This window comes from Cricetulus griseus, chromosome 7, assembly GCF_003668045.3.
Source record: "Cricetulus griseus strain 17A/GY chromosome 7, alternate assembly CriGri-PICRH-1.0, whole genome shotgun sequence".
Taxonomy (NCBI): Eukaryota; Metazoa; Chordata; class Mammalia; order Rodentia; family Cricetidae; genus Cricetulus; species Cricetulus griseus.
The window spans coordinates 34,869,513-34,896,180 of NC_048600.1; the positions used below are offsets into that span (position 1 = coordinate 34,869,513).

Sequence of the window (26,668 nt, forward strand, 5' to 3'; positions counted from 1 at the left end):
TGAGTACACTGTAAGTAAAGCACAGTGATTTTTTTCCCTTCAGAAAATCAGCCCTTATCTGAAGAATGGGGGAAATGGCTGCAATATGGATACTGTGTTCTTGGAAATGAAACAAGCCACCTGGTTCTCAGTAAACCATAATTAGTGTTACCTTAGAATCCCCAGGAAGCCCAGAGTTCATCTCCAGGTTTTTCCATACAGAGCCTTATCATTGTTTCTGAATGACCATGGCAGTAGTCTGTGAAGAGCTATTCTGACCATTCCTGTGTTGATCCTTTTCATGTGGCATGCCCTGCAGACTCTTAACTGGGGACAAATGTAGCAGATGGGGCATATAGCCTAACTGAGGTGTAACCTGTCATTGTGTTGAGTTATAAACAAAGTTTCACTCAGCAGATGAAACTTGGAAATGTTGTTCACAGAGGAAAGTCAGTCATAACACACCACAGAGGGTTAGAAAAGGCCGTGTGAACTTTTAGGCTCCTTAGGGAACATAGTGGTTATAATTGAATTAATAATCATAAAAGTGGAGTAACAGCCATCTCATATGGGACAAGAGAACTAAACTAGATATTTGAAACCACAGTGAGCAGTCCCCTCCTTGGTGCCGTTTTCCCTTCAGATGCCTGGGTGCTGAACAGAGCCCCTGGCAGAGGGCATCTGAGCCCTATTGTACCACTAAGCCACATCATCAGCCCCTAGATGTTGACGTCGGAAGTCATCTGTCCTAGAACTGAGTGCTATTTATGGAAATACAATTGTTTAGAAAGAACACAATTTGTTCTGAGCGCAGTCTTGTTACACATTTTTAATTGATATTACTGGTGGTGTTGTATTGTTTCTTGAAGTTTCTGAAGCACCTTTCTGTCACTTCCGCCTCTCCCATTTCTGTTTCTCTAAGAATAAAGAGCTAGAATTGCATGTCGGCCTTGGCATTTAATTTGTCTGTTCCTGTTAAAATTATATTTATACTTGTTTACCTAACAAGAGCTAATTTCAGCACATTTGTTAGTTTTTAGATATTTTTCTTATTTTCTTATTTTAAAGTTAATTTGTGCTTATGCAACATTCCGGGTGTACAGGAAACTGGAGGGTGTCTGCCCTCTCTCCCACCCCATAGATAGTTAGCACTAACAGCTTTGTCTTATCTTTTTCTAGATGTTTTATCTCTTGATACTCTCTGTGAATTATTTGCAACAAAATTGTATCATTTCTAACAGCACCAGCCATTTTCTGTTTGTCGTGGCCCTGCCCAAGGTCAAGTTCCCCCAAACTGTCAGACTGGAGCTTGAGTATGTTGTTTTTTGCTTGATGCAGGCTTTCTCTGTTTTTATCACTGCTTAAGGACCTACCACCATTCCCAGTTGGGACACACTACCATTCCCAGTTGGGACACACCACCAATCACAGCTGAGGTCCCAGCTAATGCCACAGGGAACAGGTGTGCTGTGGGCTCTTGTGTGTGCTTCTTCAGGCCAGTGTCATTATGGTCCCTTATTGAAAGTTTGAGTTGATATTTCCTAATGGCCCTGTGAGGAAAGTTTTAAAGTCACGCTGTGATTTTTACTGTGTAATTGATGCCCCACCTGACTGTTCTGTGTCCAGCCTACACTGAAGAAGGGGCATTGCCGGCCCCAGTCCCACCTCTTAGGGGTTGTGCTAGAAGTTTCTGTCTCTGGTGTATTATCCATTCCTGTGCTATACTTTCCCCACTTGGCTCAGTGTGGCAGCATTGAAATCAAGCTCCCTGAGCATGAGGGAAATGCCAAGGAGATGTCAGGTGACACAGGACCTGCCTTCTCAGTGGAGAGAGGAAGGAGGCTGACCATGTACCACATGTTGAATGCTTATGCGTGAGATCTCATTCCTCTCCTTGTTTCCATAATGGAGTGCTAGGGCCAAAGTTCAGAGGATCTATTGTCCCTCAAAATGTAGCTCAAGCTCTCTGAGTCCAGGGACCTCGCCTGCTTTTTCCTGAAAAGCTAGCCCAAAGGGCAGTGATGTGAAGCTGTCAGCACTGCAGTCTGATGTTAACTGTGACTGCATCTAGCACCCCCATCTCTGAACCCCAAGCTTCTGCACCCACCACTGTCAGCATCCAGCTCAGAGGTGTAGTGTGCTCTGCTCATTGGTACCAAGTACATGCACATCGTTGTGCACCCATAACCCCATTTCTTAAGTCCTTTTATCTGGGAAAACTGAAACTTTTTCCTATATTTCTCATTCTTTCCTGCCTATGGCTGCAGCAGCCACCATCCTAGCTTCTGTCCCTGAATCTGACCCCTCTGTATTCTTGTACTGCCTGGTTTTGTGGATCAACTTGACACAAGCTAGAGTCAACAGGAAATGCCTCCATGAGATACAGCTGTAAGGCATTTTATCAATTAGTGATCAATGCATGAGGGCCCAACCCATGATAGTGGTACCATCCCTGGGATGCTGGTCCTAGGTTCTATAAGAAGGTGAGCTGAGCAAGGCAGGGGATGCGAGCCAGTAAGCAGCTCCCCTCCATAGCCTCTGCATCAGCTCCTGTTTCTGGGATCCTGCCCTGTTTGAGTTCCTGTCCTGACTTCATCCAGTGATGAACAGCAATGCTGAAGTGTGAGCCTAATAAACCCTTTCCTCCCCAACTTGCCTTTTGGTCGTAGTGTTTTGTCGCAGCAATAGAAACCACAACTAAGTCAACTCTTAAGAACAGCCATGCAACATCTGCCTTTTCTGACTGACTCATTTCACACAGCATCATGTCCTAGACCTTCAACCATGTCATAGCATACCAGAATGCCCTTCCTTTTCAAGGGTGAGTATTCTATTTTACACACACACACACACACACACACACACACACACACACACACACATGCTTCTGCATGTCATTGGATGTCTGTGTTACATGTTTTAGCTATTTTGAACAATGGTGCTATGATTACAAGTGTGTAAATAAATCTTAAGACCCTGTTTTCATTTCTTTTGAGTACATAATCATAAAGGGAATTATTGTTGGATCATGTAGTCATCCTGATTTATTAACATAATTCTTTTTAAGGATTCCTTGGGAGTTTCACATCATGCACCATAATCCCACTCATTCCCGGTCCTTCCATGCCCGCACTCCATCCTTGTAGCCTCCCCACCAAAAAGAAAATTAAAAGAAAGGAAGAAAAAAGAGAACATTTCACTTCTCCATCTTTCCTGCCACTCCGTCACATATTCCTTTGTCAGTAGCAGCCTTGGGAGCTGTGGTGTATCATGCAGTGTACCCTTTTGTCCAAACAGCTTTACTTTCCAATGTTCATTGCAGTGAGTTGTTTGTCTGGCTCAAGGCTCCAGCTTCTGGATTCTGCTACACCATCATTACTGGACCCTCACCAAAAATCCTCTCAGATATCCTGCTATTTTCCCCGAGTCATAGAAATCCCGAGGCTATTTCCACAGGACCAGACCCTTCACATGCTCCAACAAGTTATAGATTAGGTAGATGTTGGGGTAGGCCAACTCAAAGCCCTGGATATACGCCTGGGTGGTAGCTGTGTTGGTCAATATGGACCTTCACTGGGACCACCCACTTCAGGTGAGGGTCAGGGCCAGCTCTCCCTAGTGCATCCATATGGCCCTCGGTAGTAACATGGGTTATGGACATCAACATAGACCCCCATCTGTGGTAGAGCTACAGTCCCAGACATGGGGCCCTCAGTGGCAGTACAGGCTGGGACACACATGGCCCCAGGTGACAGTGTAGGCTACCCATATCAGCCTGTTCCTCACCACCTTTTCGTCTCCAGTCCCACTTATCTCCACAGCACATGAACCACTAGGCTTCTCCTTCTCTCCCATTTCTCTACCACAAACCTGTTTGTCCCAGTGGCACCCATCTGCCTGTGGCATGGGGCACTGGGCAGGCCTATGACTGCCTTCCACTTGCCAGTCATCTGTTTTTAGCATGAGGAACCATCATTGACCACCGGTCATTGCTACCATTTTACATTCCCTGGACAGTTCACGTGATCCCCAGTTTCTGTCTCTGTTGTTTTCCTCATAGGAGTGAAGTTGTATTTCTTTGTGGGTTCAGGTTACATATCTCCAGTGACTGGTTAGGCATCCTTTCATGTGCTTCTTGGCTGTTTTATATCTCCTTTGGAGAAATGTCTCTTTGGTCCTTTGTTCTCTTTCAAAGAAAGTTGAACTTTCAGTTCTATATATATTCTATCTATATTGTATATTTCCCTTATCAAACATATGATTAGCAAATATTTTATCCCATTAAAATACATTCTGCCATTCCATGGTTGCCTTTTCCCCCTCTGTTGATAATCTTTTGAGATCTGAAAAGTTAAAATTTTCATGACACCGTTTGTCCATTTTTCTTTTGTTCTCTGCGCCAATATTTCAAAAGAATTATCATTTCCCAAGGTCTTAGTTAGGGTTTCTATTGCTGTGAAGAGACACCATAATCACAGCAACTCTTATAAAGAAAAGCACTGAATTGGGCTGGCTTATAGTTTCAGGGGCTTAGTCCATTATCACCCTGGTGGAGCATTGCAGCAAGCAGGCAGACATGGTGCTGGAGAAGCAGCTGAGAGTTCCACATCTGGGTCTGTAGGCCACAGGAAGGAGTCTGAGTGTCATGCTGAGGGTAGCTTAAGCGAAGTAGACCTCAAAGCCCACCCCCACAGTGACACACTTCCTCCACAAGATGATACCCACTCCAACAAAGCCACACCTCCTAAAAGTACCACTCCCTATGAGATTATGGGGGCCAATTACATTCAAACTACCACACCCACCAACCCTCAGAGCCTTCTTTTCAAACTCATCTCCAACCCTTTGTGTCAGCCATTAATCCTCAGAAACACTTTCCACCAAGGACCCTAGTGACCACACTAGGCTGCATTTGGTGCCTTGCTCAGCCCTCTATCAAGAAGCTTTTTCTCTCAGCAGATGGGAACTAACACAGACACACAACTGGACAATGTGCAGAGATGAAGAGACTATGGATCACAGTCCTAAATGAGATGTCTTTTTTAAAATGAATTTTTATTTAAATAAAAACAATCTTATTTTACATACCAATCCCAGTTCCCTCTCCCTTCTATTCTCCCATGCCTCCCAACCAACTCCCCATCCCACCCCCATCCACTCCCAGGGAGGGTGAGGCCTCCCATTGGGGATCATCAAAGTCTGTCACATCATTTGGGGCAGGGCCTAGGCCTTTCCCCATATATCTAGGCTGAGAGAGTATCCCTCCAAAGGGAATGGGCTCCCAAAGCCTATTCATGCACTAGGGATAAATACTGGTTCCACTGCCAGAGGCCCCATAGACTGCCCAGGCCTCCCAACTGACACTCACGTTCAGGAGGACCGGTTCTATCCTGTGCTGGTTCCCCAGCTATCAGACTGGGGTCATTGAGCTCCCCCTTGCTCAGGTCAGCTGTTTCTGTGGGTTTCCCCAGTATGGTCTTGACCCGTTTGTTCATCTCTCCTCCCTCTCTACAACTGGATCCCAGGAGTTTTTCAGCTCAGTGCTTATCTGCGAATCTCTGCTTCTGTTTCTGCTTCTGCTTCCATCAGCTACTGGATGAAGGCTCTAGGGTGGCATTTAAGGTAGTCATCAATCTTATTATAGGGAAAGGGCATTTAAGGTAGCCTCTCCACTAATGCTTAGATTCTTAGATGGGGTCATCCTTGTGGATCCCTGGGCCTTTCCCTAGTGCCAGATTTCTCTTAAAACCTATAATGGCTCCCTTTATTGTGGTATCTCTTTTCTTGCTCTTCTCTATTCTTCCCCCAACTTGATCTTCCTGATCCCTCATGTTCTCCTCCCTCCTCCCCTTTTCCCCTCCTCTTTCTCTTACTTGCTCCCTCCTCCCATGCTCCCAACTTGCTCAGGAGATCTTTCCTTCTCCCGGGGAACCATGTATGTCCCTCTTATGGTCCTCCTTGTTTCCTAGCATCTCTGGGGTTGTGGATTTTCAGCTGGTTATCCTTTGCTCTATGTCTAATATCCACTTATGAGTGAGTAAATACCATGTTTGTCTTTCTGTGTCTGTGTTACCTCACTCAGGATGCTTTCTTCTAGTTCCATCCATTTGCCTGATTTCATTGTCCTAAGTGAGATGTCTTGATCAAAGCCCTCCCCCTTAGTCTCAGGGATATAAGCAGAAGAGGAGGCAGAAAGATCGTAAGCACAAGAGGGGACAGATGACTCCAAGGAAAGAGTGTCTTTCAGACACAAGGCAGGTGACATATGAACTAACAGAGACTGTGGCAGCATGCACAAGGTCTGCACAGGTTCAAGCAGGCAGGGTCCCCTTGCTGAAAGGGGGAAATGGACACAAGCTCTCATCCCTAACCAAGAAGCTACCAAGAAGCAACTGATACCCTTTGGCAAAGAGAAAATAGCTTTTTCTAGTGGAGTCTCACTAGGTGTATCAACCTTACCCAATGGTGGGGCTGTGTCTAGGAGTAACTGGCCAACATGAAATGAACTGAGTGGTGTTTTTGCAGACTTTTTGTCTCATTTTGCCCTTTGCTTTTTTCTTACTGGTGGTTTGCTTATATATTTTTATTTCTATTTTTTTGTTGTTTTTGTGTGTGGAGGGGTGTTTCTTGGTTTGTTTGTGTTCCAGAGAAAGTAGTTGGGGAGGTGGGGAGGATCTGGGAGGAGCTGAGGGAAGGGGAAAACATTATCAAAATATATGAAAACATTTCATAAAAAATGTGTTTTACCCACCTTACAGAATAGATAGCTAAGTAAATAAAGAGAAACATCTAGCCTACTTTTAACTAGTTTCTCTGTGTTTTTTCCTCAGTTAAACATCTAACCAACCTCCCCAGCTGGTCAAATGCCTGAGAATTCTTTTTGAGTTCTTCCTTACTACCTAAAATTAGTACATGACTAATTTTACTACCTGAATGTTTCTCAGCCCCTTCTAGTTGTATTCTGTTTCATTTCTGAGAAATAGAAAGGCAGGCAGGACTGGAGAGACTACTAGGAGCATGGCATTGTGGTTAATAGTGATGGTGCCTTTAACCCCAGCACTTGGTAAGCAGAGGTAGGCAGGAGGAGCTCTGTGAGTTCAAGGTTAGCCTGGTCTACATAGCAAGTTGTGTGGTAGCCAGGACTACATAGAAAGATTCTGTCTCAAAAACAGACACACACACACACAAAAAAAAAACAAGATACAAAAGAGCACTTGTTGCACATAGAAGTCTGGGTTCAGTTCACAGCATCCATGTGGCAGCTGAGAACAATCAATTGCTGCAGTTCCAGGGGATCCAATGCCCTCTTCTGGCCTCCATGGCACTAGGTTTGCAAGTGGTGAACATACACATAGGCAAAATACTCATACAAATAAAATAAAATAAATCTAAAAAAGAACTCCAGTCCATTTTTATATATTGATCTTGTATCACAGTAACTCCTGGTTCTGTTCAGGGTCTTGTAGGTCCCATGGTTATATCTCACTGTCTGTATGCTGCTCCCTCTTCCTGCTGAACTGCATGGCTAGGTTTCCACTTAGGTTCCATGGAGCACTAAGAGCAGTTCTCCCTGTCCTCTCCCTTTGTTAGGAGAAAGTGGCCATTCTGACTATTGAGTGCACCATCCATGTGTCTCTTACAGAAGTCCCTAGTAGGCTAAGGATGTGTTTCTTTTCCTACCTTGCTAAGAACTTGTATTATGTAACATTTTTCCTTTTAATTGAGAAACAATCATTTTACATATCAATCCCCCCGTTCCCTCTCCATCCCATCCTCCCATGCCCCCTTCCAGCTCCCCCCAACCACCCCCGACCCACTATCCAAGGACAGTGAGGCCTCCCATGGGAGAATCATCAAAGTCTGCCACATCATTTGGGGAAGGGCCTAGGCTCTCCTCTGTGTATCTGGGCTGAAATAGTATTCCTCCATAGGGAATGGGCTCCCAAAGTCCATTTGTGCACTAGGGATAAATACTGGTTCTACTGTTAGAGGTCCCATAGCCTGCCCAGGCCTCTTGCTTAGCACCCACATTCAGAGGGTTTGGGTCCAATGCTGCTTCCCTAGCTTTATGAGTGGGGTCCGTGTATTCTCACTAGGTCAGGTCAGCTGGTTCTGTGGGTTTCTCCAGCAAGGTCTTGACTGCTTTGCTCATCCCTCCTCCCTCTCTACAACTGGATTCCAGGAGTATGGCTCAGTGCCTAGCTGTGGGTACCTGCTTCTGCTTCAATCAGCTACTGGACGAAGGCTCTTCATGGGGCCTGGTTTGGTCCTGTGTTGGTTCCCCAGCTGTCAGACTGGGGTCCATGAGTTCCCACTTCTTAGGTCAGCTGTTTCTGCAGTTTTTCCCGTCTTGACCCCTTTGTTGGTCACTCCTCCCTCTCTGAAACTGGATTCCAGGAGTTGGGCCCAGTGCTTAGTTGTGGGTATCTGCTTCTGCTTCCATCAGCTACTGGATGAAGGCTCTAAGATGGCATTTAGGGTAGTCATCAATCTCATTATAGGGGAAGGGCATTTAAGGCAGCCTCTCCACTATTGCTTAGGTTCTTAGTTAGGGTCATCCTTGTGGATCTCTGTGCAATTCGCTAGTGCCAGACTTCTCTTTAAATCTATAGTGGCTCCCTCTATTGATGCGTCTCTTTTATTCTTCTCCTCTATTCCTCTCCCCACTCAATCTTCCTGATCCCTCATGTTCTCCTCTCCCCTCCTCATCTCCCCTCCTCTTTCTCCTACCTCCCTCTTCCTTCCCCCCATGCTCCCAATTTTTCTTTTCCTTTTCACTGGGGACAGTGTATGTCTCTCTGATGGTCCTCCTTGTTTCCTTGCTTCTCTGGAGGTATAGATTGTAGACTGGTTATCCTTTGCTCTATGTCTAATATCCATATATGAGTGAGTGCATACCATGTTTGTCTTTCTGTGACTGGGTTACCTCACTCAGGATGGTTTCTTCTAGTTCCATCCATTTGCCTGCAAATTTCAAGATTCCATTTTTTCCCACTGAGTAGTACTCCATTATGTAAATGTACCATATTTTCTGTATCTAGTCTTCAATTGAGGGGTATCTAGGTTGCTTCCAGGTTCTGGCTATTACAAATAATGCTCCTATGAACATAGTTGAACAGATGTCCTTATTGTATGAATGTACATCCTTTGGGTATATACCTAAGTGTGGAATTGCTGGATCTTATTATGTAATATTTTAAGGCTATTTTGAACACAGCTAAAGTAAGAATAACCTTAATATCTCTTAATGAATAGTGACAAAAATAAATTGTAGATTTCTTGTTACATCACATGGTATCAATCAGTGAATAGTTGCATGGTATTTTCATTTGGTATTATTTTGTAAAAATACATTTTTTAATATTCTATAATAATTACTGTAATGCATTTTATCTTATCTAATGACGAAGTTTTGGTTTTACTGTTTTGTATGTCTTTCAGCTTTGCACATTGCTTATCTGTCTCACTCAGCCCTACTCTAAAATCTGGCAACAGGCATTGGAGTTCCTATCCACAGCCTACATATCACATCTGTCTGCCTTGAAGACCACCCCTAACTCTCTTCTGAGTAAATTTTTTTATCCTTTTCAGTCTTTCCCCTTCTTCCCTGCTTCTCTCCTTATCTTTTCTATGAAGTGTAGACCCTGCTTGCAGCATAGGACACCCATAGCCATAGCCAGGTTTCCATTTGTTCTGTTAGCATCTGGCTCCAGCTTTGCTGTCTTGCATTGTTGCTGCAATGGGGCCAGTCTAGATGGCCCTGCTGAGACTGGTCCTGACCCAAGAGAGATTCTAGAACACATGGTAAGCACTTGTGAAACATAGAAGAAATATTTTCATTCAAGTTAACTTTCATAATCTATAATTTACTCCTTTATTTTTAAACTCAACTAAACATTGTATATGTCCTTAGGGAATGCTTCTATGCCTTCAGAAGTGGTGTATTGCTTCTTATGTGCATACAGTGAGTGGATCACCCTTGAAAAAGGAAGAATTAATTATATTTGGGTTGGTGAGGTGGAGGGAGCATAGCTAATGTTTTGCAAGCCATGTTTGTGCCAGACCCTAGACATAGTTACCTAGGTGTGAATCCTTATGGCTGTGCCAAGCTTTCAAAATCATCTCCTCACCTAACATTCAGGCAGCCCAAGGCTCAGAAGGACTTATCTCACTGAGTCTTCCTCCAATGTCTGAAACACCATAGAAGAGGTGTGCACAGTACGGAAAAGCTTGGCAAGGTCTGTCTGTAACGGAAGATGTTTAGGGAAGATGGGCCTCGTTATTAGAGATTAGGAGACACGTATTGTTTCCTCGAAGCTGCATCCTTATGCGTTTTGGGAGCAGACTCCCTATAACAGCTCTTTGCTGTAGCTGTCTGTCCAGAGCTTTGATTATACCTTCTATTGGAATGCTCCTTAACTGTCCTGTGTGGCTGTTAACTCACACTCCAGCATCCCCTGTGTCTGCTGGAGTAACTTTGTTGATGGCCATGATGAATGCACCTGAACATCAAGAATGTCCTCTCCCTCCATATCTATTCAATATGGTACTTGAAGTCTTAGCTAGAGCAATAAGACAACCGAATAAAGGGAATACAAATGAGGAAGAAAGGAGTTAAAGTATCTATTTGCAGATAATATGATTTTATAATTTATACATTTTATGACCCTAAAAACTCCAACAGGAAACTTCTACAGCTGATAAATATTTTCAGCAAAGTAGCAGGATACAAATTAACACACACAAAAAAAAAATAAGTAGCTTCTCTGTATACAAATGACAGACTGAGAAAGAAATAAGGGAAACAATACCTTTCACAATAGCCTCAAAATACATATATATCTTGGGATAACTCTAACCAAACAAATGAAAGACTTGAAGAAAATGGAAAGATTTCCCATACTCATGGATTGCTAGTGTTAAATATAGTTAAAATGGCCATCCTACCTAAAGCAATCTGCAAATTCAACACAATCACCATCAAAATTCCAACACATTCTTTACAGAATTTGGAAGGACAATTTCCAGGATCATATAGAAACACACACACAAAAAGACTAGAATAGCTAAAACAATCCTGAATAATTAAAAAAAACTGTTGGAGGTATCACTACCCATGATTTTAAGTTGTACTACTGTGCTATAGTAATATAAACTGGTATTGGCATAAAAACAGACACATTGATCACTGGAGTTGAATTGAAGACCCAGACATAAATTCACACATGTATGGACACCTGATTTTTGACAAAGGAGCCAGAAATACACACTGGAAAAAAGACATCTTCTACAAATGGTATTGGTCACATTAGATGGGTACATTTCAAGAATGCTTACAGATTCATACCTATCACCTTGCACAAAACTCAACTCCAAAAGGATCAAGGGCTTCAATATAAGGCTAGATGCCCTGAATCTGATAGAAGAGAAAGTGGAGAACAGTCTGGAACTCATTGGCACAGGAGAAGACTTTCTTAAAAGGACATTGATAGAATAGACACTCAGACCAACAACTAATAAATACTTCATGGAACTGAAAAGCAGCTGTCTGACAAAGGACACTGTCACTTGGACAAACCAGCAGCCTACAAAGTGGGAAAAGATCTTTACTAATTATGTATCCAATAGAAGGTTGATATCTAAAATATATAAAAACTAAAAAATCTAGGCATCAAGAAGACAATGCTATTAAAAAATGGAGTACAAAAAAGGAAAATCAAATGGCTGAGAAATAACTAAAGCAATGTTCAACATCCTTAGTCATCGGGAAATACAAATCAAAACTGCTTTGAGATTTTATCTTACATCAGTAAGAATAGCCAAGATCAAAAAAAAAAAAAAAAAGTGGCAGCTCATGCTGGTGAGGATGTGGAGTAAGGGGAACACTCCTCCATTGCTGGTGGGAGGGCAAACTTGTACAGCCACTATGGAAATCAGTGTGGTGGTTAACCAGAAAGATGGGAATCCATCTACCTCAAGATCCTGCTATATCACTCTTGATCATATACCCATAGGACTCTACATCCTACTACAGAGACACTTGCTCATCCATATTCATTGCTTTTCTATTCATAATAGCCAGAAATTGGATGTCCATCACCTAATGAATGACTAATGAAAATGTGGTACATTTACACAATGGGATATTATTCAGCTGTTTAAAAAAATCATGAAATTTGCAGGTAAATGGCTGGAGCTAGAAAAAAAAATTATACTGGATGGAGTAACCCAATCTAAAAAGAAATTAAGGTTTTAATTCTCCCATTAGCCTTCAGGGGAATGTTATTATCTGAATAATCATTGGGCTGTACATACAGTAAATAACTAGGAGTAAGGAGGATCTCCTAAGGAAGGAGAAACAGAATATATAGGTAGAGAGACATGGGGGGTTGGGGAGACTGGAAGAGGAAGATTAAGTAGAGAGGGATGCAAGTGAGAGAATATGGGACAGCTAACACCGTGGACCATTTATTTGAGGGGTCATATGGAAACTTACTACAGTAGAAGCTTCTTAAACTGTATGGATATATGAAAGAAATTTAAATGAAGTCACCAAATAACAAAGAAGACAATACCCCTACTAGACATCTTTTGCCATCAAATAAAATATCCAATTCCAGGAATGGGTTGTATCTAATTGAGTTGTTGGCCAAAGGGGAACCCATGGAAACCCCACAGCAACTTAGGCTATTGTCTTTGTTAGGATTGCTGTACAAAGACACCATGACCATGGCAACTCTTAATGAGGAAAAGATTTATTTGGGGCTGGCTTACAGTTTCAGATGTTTAGTTCATTACCATTGTGGCCGGAAGCACGTCAGAATGCAGGCAGATGTGGCGCTGGAGAAATAGCCAAGAGTTCTGCATCTGGATCATCAGGCAGCAGGAAAAGGGAGTGATACTGCGCCTGGCTTGAGTTTCTGAAACTTTAAAGCCCACTCCCAGTGATATGCTTCCTCCAACAAGACCGCACCTCCAATAATGCTACTATGGGGGCCACTTTCATTCAAATCACCACATTCTACTCCCTGGATCCCATAGGCTTATAGTCATATCATAATGCAAAATGTGTTTAGTCCAACTTCAAAAGTCCCCATAGTCTATAACAGTCTTGACCCTGTTTAAAAGTCCAAAGTCTCTTAACTGTTATCACCTATTAAATCAAAATTATAAGATCACATACTTTCAACATATGATGATGGCACAAGATATACGCTACCATTCCAAAAGGAAGGAAAGGGGGCATAATGAGGATGTACTGGACCAAAGCAAGACCAAAAGCCAGCTCTGCAGACTCGGCAAACTTTGCATCTTCACGTCTTCATGTCAAAAGCGCTCTTCAGATCTCCAACTCCATTCAGCTTTGTTGACTATAACACACTTCTCTCTCTTGGGCTGGTTCACTCCCTATTAGTAGCTTTCCTAATCATGTACATTATGACTCTGGCATCTTTAACATCTTGGAGTTTTCAAGGCAATCCAGGTTTCAGCTTCACAGCTTCATGCAATGGCCTCTTTGGGCCTCCATGCAGGGACACCCCTGATACATGGTCTGACCTCAACAGTTTTCCTTTGTCATGAAGGGAGATTCCATAACCTCTTTCTTGTATTCTTGACTCTAGAGCCAGAATTATGTGGCCAAAGGTTGTGCATGCCTTTAATCCCAGCACTCAGGAGGCAGAGGCAGGTAGATCTCTGGGTTTGAGGCCAGCCTGGTCTACAGAATGAGTTCTAGGATAGTTAAGCTTAGGCTGTGAAGGAAACCACCAAAAACACAAAGCTAGAGAAAATGTATTTGAATAAGGGGGCCATGTTCCTGCCCTGGCAAGCTGGTTTTGTTGTTGTTTGTTTGTTTGTTTGTTTTGCTTGTATTTGCCTTCTGAGTTCTGGGATTAAAGAAGTGCCTCACCATGCCCAGCCCTAAGCTTTTCTTCAATTCCTTTTCACAAGTTGGAAGCTTAACTGGGTAGAAATTTGCTCTGAGGTCACCACTCCTGTTTATACGTCCTTACCCTCTTTTCTCCACAAACTGTACATTATATATTTTTCCTTGCTCAGTTTTCTCCTTTTCATTAGAGGTCTGCATAGAACTAGCCACTACAAAGCACACAGCACAGTCAATACTAGGCTGCTTTGATCTCCTCTGCCAAAGATGTTAAATTTAGCTTCAGGCAGAATTTTTGGACAAGAGCAGAAAGCAGCAACATTCTTCACCAATATATCACAAGAGCCATCTCTAGGGCACATTCTAAAATTCTTAGACTCTGACCCCTCTTGAGCAGGGCTCCCACAGTTTAAACCTCCCTCCGAAGCACTGTCTTCCATGCCCCTTCCTATGAGGATGGCCCATCAAGCCCCACTTAGAGTACTCACCTGCTTTTCCAACCCACAGTCTCAATGTGTCCCATATTCCTCCAAACAAATGCATAGTCAGGCCTTTCACTGCAATACCCCAGTCCTTGGTATCAACTTCTGCCTCAGTTAGGGTTTCTGTTGCTGTGATAGGATGCCATGACCATACAGACCAAGCATTCAAACCAATGAGCCATTGGAGGCCATTCCTATTCAAACCACCACAGCTGTTGCCAAGGCTACTGTTTGCTGTTCACAAACTGATAATGCTCTCTTCCTGAAGACAATTACACATCTCACTGAACACAGAGAAGTCAAGTGAGTGCTTAAATAGTGCCTTCACCCCTACTGGCTAGTGTTCATGGAAGGTACTCTGCACACTAACACAGGAGAAAAGAAAGCATCAACCCAGCTCCAAACTCTCCAATAATCATTGATGACTTGCCTGTATGAAATACTGATGTAATAGTGGCACCAGCATTGCAGGATTTAAGGCCCATTCCACAAGATTGAGCCCATGACTAACACTCTTCAAGTGGCTAAGAAGCTGAGAAAAGATAGGCCATGAGCCTAGAAGAAAACCAAATACTATTGTTCTACTGAAGGAACATTGTAAAAAATGACTCCTGGTTACATTCTTCCATAGCCATAGACCAGAGTCTCTCTCAGCCACCGTCTTAGAAGCTCCCTCCTGCTGCAGATGGGAACTGATATAGAAACCCACAACTGGACAATGTGCTGAGAGTGAGAGACTTTGGAACACTGGATCCTAAGTGGGCTATCTTCATCAGTCCCTTCTCCTCGGGGTTCAGGGAACTATGTGGAAGAGGAGACAGAAAGATGTTAAGAGCCAGAGGAGATGGATAAGGAAACTGGCTTTCAGACCCGACAGGACAGATGTGCGTGTGAACTGACAAAGACCAGCAGCATGCACAGGGCCTGCATGGTTCAAGCCAGATCTCGTCCTAGTCCTGAGAGAGGGAAGGGTAGACACAAGCCCCCATCCCTAACCAAGAACTATCCCCAGTTGATAACCACTTGCAGAAGAAAAATTAGTTTTCTCTAGTGGAGTTTCATTGGGCATATAAGCCACACTTAAAGGCAGGCCCATGCCCAGCAGTAGATGGCCAACATAAAACAAATTCAGTGGTTTTATTCGAGTTCTCTAGAGTAACAGAACTTACAGAATTAATTCCCCACTCTGTGTGTGTGTGTGTGTATGTGTGTGTGTGTGTGTGCGTGCACATGCATGCGCTGTGTTTCTTGTGCCTTTTTTATTCTGGTTTTTGTTTGTTTGTTTGTTTTTATTTGCCTTTTTAAATTTTTACATACCCAGAGAAAGAAAGCATGGAGTAGATGGTGGGAAGGTGGGAAGTTTCTGTGAGGAGATAAGGGAGGGGAGATAAGGGAATATATTCTAAAGATTTATTTATTTATTATGTATACAGTGTTCTGCCTGCATGGATCCCTACAGTCCAGAAAGGGGAATCAAATCTCATTATAGATGGTTGTGAGCCACTATGTGGTTTCTGGGAATTGAACTCAGGGCCTCTGGAAGACCAGCCAGTGTTCTTAACCTCTGAGCCATCTTTCCAGCCCAAAAGAATGTATTTTATGAAAAAAAATTTCAATAAAGAAAATGAAAATGCCTTAATGTTTTCTAGAAAAAATACAAATAAATTTAAAAGTGAATGGAGGTATTCTGTACATCACAGGGTCATAAAGTTTAAGGCCATGGCTCAGGCTGGCTGAGCACCCTCACTTGAGTCCTAGGACCTTTGTTCATGACCAAGACAGGCTGCTGGTCAGCCTGCTTCAAACCCCGATGGCCCTCTGGTTGAGCTGCCTTGTCTGCCTTGGGTCAGTCTTGAAACAGTGCCAGACTTGTGGGGATTTTTGGTGGCCATCCCTGAGCATTGTAGCATTCTCTGTCAGAGTAACAGGAGGAGGTGTAGCCAGGCTGGCAGTGTTCCACAAGTGTTCGTAAGGAGCCTTGATCAGTGGAACACCTGTGAGGTAGTCGGCCATGTTCAAGGTCTGAGCTAGCAAGTTAGTCACATTAAAAAAAAAAAAAAGAAAGAAAGAAAAAAGAACCAACAGAGTCTTGGAGGGGATCCAAAACACTGGTGCACATTATCTGGGTTCAGTGGAAGAAGTCACTTGCAAGTCCACAGTACTTGCCAACATGGATTCAAAACTAGTTAAACCAGACCATTCATGATAAGCGAAATCCCAGCGCCTCCTGTGCCTGGCAGTACCTGCTGTTTCTCCTTCTGAGGCCAGTTAGCCGTGCACATAGACTGAAGCCTCAACTCTGCTGTGTGGGGTCCTCCAGCCTCCCCCAGGCAAGTTCCACTAAAGATGAAGTGCTGGATACAGCTGCCTCCTCAGTGACCTCTGAAGCTTCTATAATAAGCCCTAGGGTCTTCTAGCAAAAAACACTCCTCTCTGTCTCTCTCTGATCCTTCCCTCTCCCTCCTCCTTCCTCCCCTCCCTCTTATCCTCTCCCTTTTTCTCCCTCCCCCCTCTCTTTTCCCCTCTACCTTCCCCGGTCTCTCTCTCTCCCTCCTCCCCTCCCTCCTCTCTCCTGTCTCCCCCTTTCCCTCTTCCTTCCTCCCTACCCCATTCTCTTCCCCTCTTCCACTCCCCCTCTTCTCAGCTCCGTCCTCTCTTGCCTTCACCTATCCCATACTTCCCTGCTCCAGCTTTTCCCTTCTTCACTTTTAATCCCCCTCCCTCTCCCCCTTACCATCCCCCTTTCTGAAAGAAGAGAGGAGGAAAGGAGAAGACACAGAGTTTCCCAACCCCTCGAACCTGTTTCTCATAATTAATCAGAATTAGACTCCATGGATCCTTAGGGGCATTTTATCTATAAAACACGGCATTTTTATGTGTGACTCTACTCTTTGTGCCCTGTGTTTTCAACCCAATGCATGCTAAGCGCCTGTGGTTGTTTGAATAAGAATGGCTCCCATAGGCTCCTAGATTTGAATGCTTGGTCCCTAGGGGGTTCCACCATTAGGAGGTGTGGCCTTGTTGCAGGAAGTGTGTCACTGGGGATACACTTTGGAGATTCAAATACTTCAGCCAGCCCCAGAGTCTCTCTCTGCCTGCTGCCTGCAGATCGGGAAGCAGAACTCTCAGCCTCCAGCACCACATCTGCCATGATGATAATGGGCTAGACCTCCAAACTGTAAGCCAGCCCCAGTTAAATGTTTTCTATAAGAGTTGCTGTGGTCATGGTGTCTCTTCGCAGCAGCAGAACAGTGAATAAGACAACATCTTATCAGCAGAGTTGCACTTTTTCTCTTACTTATTTCATTGGGGTCATACATGAAGAAAGCATTCCAGTGACCCTGCAATTCTGTCCTTACACACTAACAATGCAGCTAACAGTGACTGGCACGAAAGCAGAGACACAAAGAGAAGCACATCGATACCTACCATCACTGTGGCCTCTTAAGTGAGCCCCTCAGATCTAATAAACATCATCAGGCCAGGAGCAAAGAGTAGGCGTAGACGCTGTGCCTCACAGCATCCAGGTTGGGGAGCTCACCTGGGCCCTCTAGAGCAGCAAGGAGGCATGCCCTTGAAAACTGCAGCCTCCGCAGCTGTCATTTCTGCAACTCTGTTTCCTCAGCTTCTGCCGTGAGCTCTCCCTGTCTCCACTTCATACCTGCTGCTTTGTGACTGAATCCCTTCATCTCTGCATTTTAGCCTTTGCTCAGGTGCTTCCTGGGGCTTTTCTAAGTGTGAGATTTTTTTTGGGCTGTGCAGATATTTGGACTCATGTGCAATGCCCAGCACGGTGTCGTGGGCACAGCATCAACTCCAGTGTTCACCTGTCATTTGGCAGGGACTCCCAAAGCCATCTGCTCTGGGTCTCATCATATTTAGGAAGTGGGCCTGCTCTTTTCCATCATTCTTCTTATGCCTGTGGGTTGCTACCTCTCTGGGGGTCTAATGACCCTTTCACATGGGGTTGCTAAGATCGTGGGAGAACACAGGTATTTACATTACAATTCACAATAGTAGTAGAATTGCGGTTATGAAGTAGCAGCGAACATAATTTTATGGTTGGGGGTTACAGCAGCATGAGGAACTGTATTGAAGGATCACAGCGTTAGGAGGGTCGAGGACCACTGTCTACACTCTCTGTAGCAGCTGTCTGATGTTATGTCCTCACTCTGCTTTCCTTTTCTCATTAAACGCCTCATGACATCACAGGCAGGTGGAGTGCACAGATTTACCTAACCCACGACTCAGTGCCCCAATTTAGAGGGAAGGGCTCATGCTTATCCCTGTCACTAAACTGGTGCTTCACACAGAGTGAACACTTAGTAAATATGTGTTGAATAAATTCACATAGAGAGACTCTGAGGAACAGATGTGGAATTGAATTGGTCATTTCAAAATCCATTTATTAAAGCTTTAATACATTATTACAGGAAGTGCGGAAGCCAGCAATCTGAAGAAGGAGGGTGCTTGCCCACACATTTTCCAACTCTCTATCCAAATAATCATTTCCATTCTGAGTCCATTTTGAGTCCTGCAGGCCAGAGTGGGAGGGAGGATGTGCTGAGCGCGTTTAGATGCTGGGCCTCTGTATGCCTTGTTGAGCTGCTGAAGGAATACAAAACGCCTCTTCCGTGCTGGGACAGTTGGCACACTGATCACTGGAACCAAGGATTTCTCCCCTCAAGGTTCTGATGATTCTGCGAGGCCAGATAGATACCTGTGTGAAGCCCTTTTTCAAAACTGGTCCACATAGACACAGCACAGGGATGGCCAGATGCACCCTGAGGCAGCCCCGAAGTTGCTTCTGTGCTATGTGGTCTCACAGGCGACCACAGAGACACTGAACTTCTCAGGCAGCAGAAGTGTCCCACTATAAGGAGTAGACAGGTACCTGCTTCATCCTCTTGCTTTCAGCAGAAGCCTACTTTTTAGCAGTTCTATGGCAGTCTATTTCATGTGAATAAATGGGTAAAAGGCTTACAGCCCTCTCACATGATCACCCTTCATTTTCTAGGAACTCCCTGGCAGAAAGAACAGACCAAGGACCTGCAGCAAGTACTAAAGGCGGTTCACAAAGACATTCCACTGGTGTTCGTCAGTGGCAACCATGACTTAGGCAACGTCCCCACAGCTGAGACCGTGAAGGACTTCTGCCAGACGTGGGGAGATGACTACTTCAGCTTCTGGGTGGGAGGCGTCCTGTTCCTGGTACTCAATTCCCAGTTCTTCTACGATGCCTCCAAGTGCCCTGCACTGAAGCAGGCCCAGGACCGCTGGCTGGACCAACAACTGAGCATCGCAGGGCAGCAGAGGTGCCAGCATGCCATTGTCTTCCAGCACATCCCGCTGTTCCTGCAGAGCATAGACGAAGAAGATGACTACTTCAACCTCACCAAGGCTGTGCGGAAGGAGCTGGCAGACAAGTTCACTAGAGCAGGTAATGTCTGGGGTCTTGGTGCGTCCACTGCCTTCTGTCACCTGGCAAAGTGAATTGGGAACAGAGCTTTGGATAGGAGTGGTTCGCATCCCAGCTCATCACTCACTAGTGGCATGGCTGTAGACAAATCTTCCTGCCCCAGTTCCCACAGGTATCATAGGATGGTAGTGAATAGTAATCCTAGGAAATATTAGGATGGCCCCTGACCTGCCGAGCACCAACCTGAGGTAAATGCCCACATTTGAGGATGGGCGACTTGGAGGTCAGGGGTCCTAGCAGAAGAGCCTGGAATGTGGTCACATGTACCCTGGGAGGTGTGAAGAGCTGGAGGTAGCTTCCTTCATTTCTGTTGGAAGCATGAGCTGGCTCAAAGACAGACAAGCCTTAAGAAGCAGGCATTCTACCAACTGTCCTCGAGAACATCGGCCCCGGGACTTTCATGGGTTCACTGGACTAAAGTACATTATGGTTCATTCCTGAGTTAGCACAGGATCTCTCTGATGTAGATTTGCAACTTATTTGTATGATCTACAAGTATGCAATCACAAAATGAAGATGCCCTGTTTTTAAAGGTAAATCTTAGCTGCTGATGTCATAACTCCCTCGTGCTAGCCCATGCCACCACCCCCCACTCCTTAGATTCCCCTCCCAGGAGCCTCTAAAGAAATAGAGTGTCCTAAGTGGCTCACCTAAGTAATCAGTGGTTGTCAGGACTCCAGCTGTGACAGCTGCATGTGTCCTGTCCCCAGTTCCCCCTCTTAGACTGTTCCACAGCTTATTTGTATAAAACATTTGTAATACGTGAATTCTTTCATTTAGTTGTTACGGGAAAGAAGCAAGGAAGGAGGTATCTCACCCACGAGCCAAAACTTATTAGATGAAACAAAAACAAAAACAATAAAGACCACTACTCTTTTATTCATCCTCCAATGTTCAGTGTGTTTTCATTTACTTGTGAAAGTCCAATAGGCCCTTCTGTGCTTCTGAGACATTTTACAAAAAGCTTGCATAATGAGAGACATTTTCCAACTGTTCCATGGAGATGAGGTTGGGAAACTTCTAGTAAAGGCCTTTGAAATTTTATGGCATGCTTGAGTTAGTGTGGAAACTGTTTTTGATGCCAAGGAAGCATGGTGTCGGGATGGCATCCGCTCCACCATGGAGACTGTTTTGCAACAGTGAATCAAACCAGTGCCACCAAAACCAGTCCTTTCACAGCAAATGACTGACTAATGATGCAAACGCTGCCCCCATCCTGCTCTCTGTTCTTCATTTTGTCAACATTCTCAAGTGCCATGTGGGTCTGGCACACATGCCATGTGTGAGAATGCCCTGATGCTGAGGACCCACAGAGTTAATAGGGCACCCTTGGGGAAAATGTGGTAACCGGCCACCAAGAGCTCCCAGGGCCTTGCATGTGGGGTACAGCAGCTCTAATGGGCTCTAGAACCAGGTTTCCTGTCAGCACATCCACCCAGGGATGTTGTATGCCTTTGTGGTGAATCTCATGGCCCCATCTTGCAAAGGTTGATATCTACAGCCATGAGGCTGGTTGATACCTTTGAGCAAGACAAGCCCTGGCCATGCAGCCCTTCCCATAGGCAGAGCTAAATGGGAAGCCCAATTACAATTTTAAAGTTGCTTTGTAAGCATGAGGCAGAGCAAGAGTTCACCTTCTTTTTCTATTCTTGGTGGGTATCAGACCCTGGCATCCTGAGAGCTCTGAATCCAAGACTTCGGCAAGACTGTGTTCATTTGTGGGCCCCTTTTTCTGTCTCCTTCATATTGAAGCAGCTACATAGCCAAGCCCTCAGTACCCTCTCCTACTCCAGTACAGATCCAACTCCTCAGCTTGCCCTTCCCAGAAGTCCTTGCCTTTTGCCCTGGCTGCCTCCATGTCACATGGCAAAACACACTCAGTGTTCACCTTTTAGGTATAAAGCTCCTTTCCCACAAGTTCTTTGTTGGTGTTTCCTTGATCCCAAAGCTTGTAAAGTGGGTTTGCAAGTATTGACATGTCTGAGTCTCTCACTAGACTGTTGGCTCCTTGGAGGTAGAGATGGTGTCCATGTATCTCTGCCTTCAGGAGGTCTGGCTCAGGTGTCATCTCACAGTGAGGTGTCAGAGGTATGAAGAGAGTGCAGAAAGTAAAGTCTTCAACTCATATCCAACCCTCAGTGGCCAACTCACAAAGCACAGTGGGTGTCCAGGACACACACCATCTCCAATTGTCTGCCCACATCGTGTGCCCTCCATAGCACAGGGCCATGCCTTTGTCTCTCTGCCTTCATTCACTCACCTGTCTTCAAGGATCACTCAGCAGTCTGTTCTCCCGGAACCCTGCTTTGCCCATGGCACCTTCTGGGATAAGGAGGTACCTCTTGTTGGCCTTAGGATCTTTGCCTAAGGGAGCCTACTTCACCAGGGAAGCCTAGAGAGATGGGAGCCCTTCCGGCTCACCTGTGGGATTCCATAACGTGCTAAGCCAGGCTCTGTCAGACAGAGAACAAACACAGGCAACATCTGAAGTTGTAGTTTCCTGTGTGGACAAAAGTTCCATGGCTGCTGGGTTGGGAAGCTTGGGTAATAGATTGTTGCAGGGGTGATGGGGGGGAGGGGGATGCCACTGACCGATTCTGATTGTAGGCAGTGGCTAAAGCCACAGCAATAGAACTTGAGCTCATTTTGAAAAGCCAAAAGTTCAGTGATATTTGGTAAAATTCATTAACTTAAAGACCTTGATAAAGCTGGGGTGATGGTGGCAGGTAGTATTTAATGTTGCCTCTAGCTTTTGTCCCCCACAGCAATATTATTTCCTAATACTATTTCAGTCTCATTTTTCTCCTGGTGCTAAAATGCCAGTGCTCAAAAATATGTCAGAAGCTCATCAGATGATCAGGGTAGCTTTTAATTACGATAATTGTGTTGTTATAAAATATCCTTTTAAAGAACACATCCCTCCCCAAGCCACTGTGGAGATAAAACCCTGCTTCCTTCCAGCAAGTTTAATGAATAATTCTGAATCATTGTGTGGGATGAATAAATGATTTAATAATGAGCATCAACAATCATCTCCCATTGTTGCATTAATTTTTGTAAATGGGATGAGGTAAATGAGGAGGAAGGGCTGTCACCATACAATAGACCACCATTTGTGTAGGAATGTGCTCTGTGATCCCAAAACCAAGAGCTTCCAACCTCAGGTTTCCCTAGAAACGGATGCTTCCTATTTCTACTTTTGAAATCAATAAGGGGGGGGGGTCTTCTTTGTGTGGTACAAAAACATTGTCAATAACTGCTAGAAATAAACAGATATCAGGGCAGGACAGATGCACAAATGAGAAGCAGCACTGATTATTTCCAGTCTTCTTTTGCTCTGCCTGGGGATAATCAATTTCATCTCATCCAGGGGATATAGAAATTGCTTTTCCCCTTAATTCACCTGCTACCTCGTTGGAGTTGCAAAGACAGATCTTAGATAATGAAATCTGGGCGGAAGCTGGACATCGTCTCGTTCCCCAGGCTTCTCTTCACAGAAGGTTAATATGTGACCCAGTTAATGTGGATGCAGTTTAAAAATTCAATCTTCAAACAAACAAACAAAAACAGAAGTCTGGCTCTTTAGCAGCCCATGCTTCCCTTTAAATGTCTCCATAGCTTTTCTTTCCCTTGGTTCTCAGCACAGAGCTTAAGGACTGTGTAATAAAGAGCCTGGAGCACATTTGGCAATTATGACAAATTCCAGCAAGTTGATCTTTCCTGCAAAAGTTAATGGGGTAATTTCACAGGCTAGTTTCATCTCTAGCATTTGTGTGCTTTTTAACAAAGAAACAGAAAGAAAAGGTGAGCTCTTAGCCTTTGGTTTTAGTTTTAGGATTTCGAATTTTTAAAGGACGAAGAGGCCAGATTTCCAGGGCCGAACTATAGGAAGATGAGAGAATGTCAGGCCTCCTCTGTCTCACCATTGTACTGAAGCTGTGGATATCCTGATACCACCAGGAAGTAAGGTCCCTGCTGTGTTCACAGGTGGAAATCCAGCCCTGGGCCTGTCACACAGTAGTCGCCCCTTGATAAAAGACAGGATATTGGTTAACAGGGACAGAGCCTAGCTTGATTCATGTCTCCCTAGCAGCTGCACCACTGGTAGTGCCCACAGCATCTGTAATGGTCAGCTGAGTTCTGGGTGGGAAACACACTGCCAAGAGCACTGCTGCTTAAACTGGGTCATGCCCATATACTGATAGGGTCATGCAACTAAATTCAGGGTTGGGCAAAAAGGAAAACATTTCTGAACTCACACTGATCAAAATTTAACACAAAAATCAAGCCCATTACAACTCAAAGTGCTTCTTGCAGCATTGGTGTTGTGTTGCATTGGAGTACACAGTATCATTGCAGCCTTGGTTCTGAACACTTAGCCAGGCAGTAGTGGAGCGTGTCTTTAATCTACAGAGTGAGTTCCAGGACATCCAGGGCTATGCAGAGAAGCCCTGTCTCAAAAAAAATCAAAGACAAAAAAGAATAACTGAACACTTGATGTGTGCATTTAGCACTACATACATACCATCACATCATGCAAAACCCGCAAATGCTGCTACCTGAAGTGTCTTTGCTCAGATTCGAGATTATTATATGTTACAAATTGCAGGGCGTTTTTAAATGTACACACAAAGTGTTCTGCTCTTGTAGAAACTTAATAGCTTAATTGCAGAAAGCAAAGATGATTATTTCCTACGTCCATTCCTTAGCATGTAAGAAGCAAATTAGTGTATCTTTGGGTGGCGTTATGTAAGCATGTTTTAAAAGCTGTTGTTTGAGTTTCCTTTAAAATATGTTAATGGTTTTGATTTCTATTAGAACAGAATTTACAACAATTTCTAAAAATGTCCATAAAAGTGTGCTTCTGCCTTTTCATTCCACATATTTCTGTGAGTTGACATTCTCAGCATTGTAGTTACAAAATCAAAATATCCACTCTGCAAAATGCCCTGTAGTATCAAATATTCAGCCAATATTTAATTTTCTTTCTAAAATTTTAGTTTTTATTTTATGTGTACAGGTGTTTTGCCTGCATGTGTGTCTATGTATCATGTGTATGCCTGGTACCCACGGAGGCCAGAATGCTGTCAGATCTGCTGGAACTAGGATTATAGATGGTTTTGAGCCATTCTGTAGGTGCTAGGAATTGAACCCAGGTCCACTGGGAAGAGCAGTCAGTGTTCTTAACTGCTGAGCCATTTCTTCAGCTCCCCTCCCCAAGATTTAACTCTTCAGGTAAAGATAAGCAAGCAAATGTAGATTTGCTCTCATCTTTAATAAATGACAAAATTATGCATATATCAAAAGATCATGATAAAATAACTTTGTGATTTGTTGTCAGTGATTTTATTTGCATACCTATTTTATATTTCAGGGTTGTATAAAAATTTCTCAAGTGAAATGGTGTCATAAATAGAAAAGAAGCCCTAGCCTAGAGTAGATATTCATAGATTTTTTTTCTTGAAAAACATTAATCTGTAAATATTTCAGGTTTTACTGACCTGAGATCTCTGTAGGGCTATTCAGCAATGTTTCTGTAATATGTAATTGGCAAAACATGACATGTATACAACCGGTTATAATCATCTTCCAACTATTTTGAAACAATAGGTGGGGGCCTGCCGCTGTCTGCAAGACATGTTCCCTTGCAGCCGGCACTTTTGCTGCCTAAGTCCTTGGGTAGACAGTGTGCATGTCTAATCCCAGTGTGCTTCCTGAAACCTGCTGTGGTAATGTGGCTGGCTCACTGTGGGGTCTGCCCACAGAGAGCCTCCTCTGGTTCTCAGTAGATTGTATGCCTGGATAAGCCAAATATTATTCCTTGGGCCTGTGATGTAGTTTAGAGTATCAATGGGATGGGAAGGCCCACAGTGACACTTAAATGTCTGATGGTTGGTGTTTATTTTAACACGTTCTAGAAAAACATAAGCAATTTAATAACTTAAACACAGATACTAAGGAAGAAATAGTATAGCTAGGATGTCAATAAGGGAAGTTACAAAAATGGTCCAGGGTGACTTATGTGGGGGCAGATGGGACAGGAGTGTGACAGGGCAGGTAAGCCCTAGGCCATGGGTTAGGACAGACCTTCAGCCTCATCCTCTGGTGGCCGCTTAGCCAGGAGACATCTCTTTCTGCCTTACATTGTCTTTGTGAAACAGGTTCTCATCCTGACCTCAGAGGTGATGCATCAGATAAAAGGTGGCATGTCCTAGAAGTACTGGGCAGCGTGCCTGTACATAGTGAGTGCTCTGTAAAGAGCTGTTGGCCATGTGCAACCTTGAACTGAGGTGATTCCTTAGCTTCCCGTTGACCAGAAGGGTGTTTCCTAAGCCAAGCACACTGGCTTCCTTCTTTAAGGGATCACCTGAAACTCTCCAGACAGAGCCAGGTGTGCTCCGAGCACTGGTGAAGTCTGCTAGGGATGGAGGTTAGACCAAAGCCTTTTGGCTCCTGGGGTGTGAGGGAAATTAGACTGCTTTGAGCCTGATATTCTTTAGAATAAACAAGGAACGTGTGGTATTTTTAATTTTATTAAAAAAAAAAAGGATCACTAGTTTAGAAGGGGGAGAGCAACAAAACTAGATGACAAATGCCTTTGGAAGCTAACAAATAGTTAATTAATTTAGTAGTTAAATAGTTAATTTAGCAATTAATTATTTGTTAAAGCACACACTTCACCATTGTTCTGGAAAACAACCTTTGGGCACATAATTCTATAGTCAGAATTTCCAAATAAAGAGATCACCCCAAGGATCACCCCACTCTGTCTGAAGTGCATTTTTTTTTTTTGATTTTTAGAGACAGGGTTTCTCTGTGTAGCTTTGGAGCCTACCCTGGCAC

General features: G+C 44.0%; 1 protein-coding gene across 2 annotated transcripts in view; it reads left to right on the forward strand.

The window, feature by feature from the left end:
* Positions 1-26,668, forward strand: part of Cpped1 (calcineurin like phosphoesterase domain containing 1) — a 112,557-nt gene that overhangs the window by 66,003 nt on the left and 19,886 nt on the right. Inside the window, exons 3-4 of one of the 2 annotated variants that reach the window (XM_035447664.1) lie at positions 19,364-19,786; positions 20,606-20,710. In XM_035447664.1, the coding sequence (XP_035303555.1) occupies positions 19,364-19,786; positions 20,606-20,667 (485 nt within the window). In that variant the 3' untranslated portion in view covers positions 20,668-20,710. Of the gene's footprint in view, positions 1-19,363; positions 19,787-20,605; positions 20,711-26,668 lie in introns of those variants that run through there. The other variant, XM_027424769.2, reaches the window with a different exon arrangement.